The 2,436-nt window shown below is 36.7% G+C and overlaps 1 protein-coding gene across 1 annotated transcript in view; it reads right to left on the minus strand.

The window, feature by feature from the left end:
* The window catches only part of EMH_0014550 (uncharacterized protein), a gene marked incomplete at both ends in the record, with an annotated part of 4,229 nt that overhangs the window by 1,167 nt on the left and 626 nt on the right, over positions 1 to 2,436 (minus strand). Inside the window, one exon of the mRNA XM_013500155.1 lies at positions 2,214 to 2,434. Coding sequence (XP_013355609.1) covers positions 2,214 to 2,434 — 221 coding nt within the window. The remainder of the gene's footprint in view (positions 1 to 2,213; positions 2,435 to 2,436) is intronic.

Below are 2,436 nucleotides of genomic sequence, written 5' to 3' on the forward strand. Positions count from 1 at the left end.
AGCAGCAGCAGCAGCAGCAGCGACTGCAGCAGCAGCAGCAGCAGCAAATCCCTGAAACTGTTCAGCTGCATCTTGCTGTCTTATAAAATGCTTTTGGGGTTTCTATTGGGTGGATCGTGCAGCAGCAAGCAACTGTTGCTGCTGCTGCTGCTGCTGCTGCTGCTGCTGCTGCTGCTGTTGCTGCTGCTGCTGCTGTGGCTTGACAGCTGCTGTTCTCGCGTCTCGTTGTCTTTGGTGGTTTGTGTGTAAACAGAAAAAGGGTTTACACGCCAGGTGTATGTACACCTCAAACCCTAAACCCTAAACCCTAAACCCTAAACCCTAGAACTCTCTCCCCACGGTTCAGCTGTCGGCTGTGTCTGCGACTGTGTTGTCTGTGTGTTGTTTCTTTTTTTTTTTTTATGAAAAGAAAAAAATAAATTAAAATAAATTGTTTTTGTTTTCTTTGTGTTGCTGCTCTATGTGCTGAGGTGTATAGGCAGCTGCGCATACACCGCAGGGTACGCGGACGGGGGTGAGCCAGCTGGTGTTTTATGTGTTTGTTTACGAGAAAAAAAAGAAAAAAATAAAATAAATAAATTAAAATTAATAAATTATTTATTTTTCTTCTTTTTTATACAAAAATATACACAAATTTATACACAAAACAACGCCCCCCTCCTGGGTGCCTGCAGCCGCCACACTGTCTATACATACATATATATAAGTAAACAGCTGCTGCTGTGTTTTTGTCTTATTTTTTCTCGTTTTTCTCTTATTTAATAAATAAAATATATTTAAAATATTAATTTATTCTTTTTATTTAAATAAATTAAATAAATTATACTCTTTTTATCCATAAAAAAGAAGAAATACAGATTACGTAGTATACACACACCGCCCCTGGGTGCTTGTGGGGTGTATAGGCACCTCCATTTATATATATTTTTATTTATTTTTTATTTATTTTTTATTTTTTTATGTTTTTTATTTATATTAATATATTTTTAGTTATATATTTAGTACACACAAGCAAAAAAAAAGAAAAAGACAAATACTGATGCTGCTCTCTCTGTCTCTTCTCTGTCTCCTTCTCTGTCTCTCTCCTTTTTTTTTTTTATTTTTATTTAATTTATTTTTTTATTTATTTTATTTTTTATTTGTTTATATTCTTCTGTTTCTTTATCTGTCTCTCTTTCTTTCTCTCCTATTTCTCTCTCTTTATCTGTCTCCCTTTGTCTCCTCTGTCTCTTTGTTTTTTTTTGTTTCTTTCTGTCTTTATTAAATATTTTATTTTATTTTATTTTATTTTTATTTTATTTTATATTTTATTTTATATTTTATTTTATTTTGTATATTTTTTATTTTTATTGTTTCTATCCTCTTGTGCTTTTCTCTCTGTCTTTATCTCTCTCTTTTTTTATTTCTTTTGTCTCCTTTTCTCTTCTCTTCTTGCTGCTGCATGCATGCATGCATGCATGCATGCATGCATGCATGCATGCATGCATGCATGCATGCAGCAGCAGCAGCAGCAACAATATACACGCATGCACGCCCAGAAGAGAATATATATTTGTGTGTGTATAAACATAAAAAGATAAATTTAATTTTTGTTATTAAAAATTATAACAAAACGTAAAATTAATAAATACATATATGCATGCATGCATGCATGCATATATGTTTACACAGCCCCACGCATGCATGCATGCATGCATGCGTATGCATGCATGCATGCGTATATATGTTTACAAAGCCCCACGCATGCATGCATGCATGCATGCATGCGTATATATATTTACCCAGCCCCATGCATGCATGCATGCACGCATGCATGCGTATATGTTTACACAGTCCCACACATGCATGCATGCATGCATGCTTATGCATGCATGCATGCATAACAGCCCCTGCTTCGCTGCCTATCTGTCTGTCTGTCTGCAACAGCAGCAGCAGCAACAGCAACAGCAGCAGCAGCACCTGCTGCTGCTGCATACATGCATGCATGCATGCATGCATGCATGCATGCATGCATGCATGTTATTGTTTTTGTTTAAATATAAAATTAACGAGAGGTGGTGTAGTTTTGGCGAGTATGCTGGTGATGGTTTTTCCTTTATTTTCTTCTTTTTTTATTTTTATTTTTACTTTATCTATTTGTTTTATTTTATTTATTAGGGTTTTAGGGTTTAGGGTTTCTCTCTTTTTCAGGTGTATAGACACCCGGTGCCTACCATCCAGTTGCACAGACACATGACACAGCTTCTCTCCTTCTGCTGCTGCTGCTGCTGCTGCTGCTGCTGCTGCTGCTGTTGCTGTTGCTGCTGCTGCTGTTGTTGTTGTTGCTGCTGCTGTTGCTGCTGTTTTATCTGCTGCAGTTCCTTCTTCTGCTGCTGCTGCTGTTGGTTTTCATTTTGGTGGTGTTTCTGTATCTGCTGTAGTTTTTGTGTTTGCTGC

This window comes from Eimeria mitis, genomic scaffold (genome assembly GCF_000499745.2).
Source record: "Eimeria mitis Houghton genomic scaffold, Emh_scaff508, whole genome shotgun sequence".
NCBI classification, from domain to species: Eukaryota; Apicomplexa; class Conoidasida; order Eucoccidiorida; family Eimeriidae; genus Eimeria; species Eimeria mitis.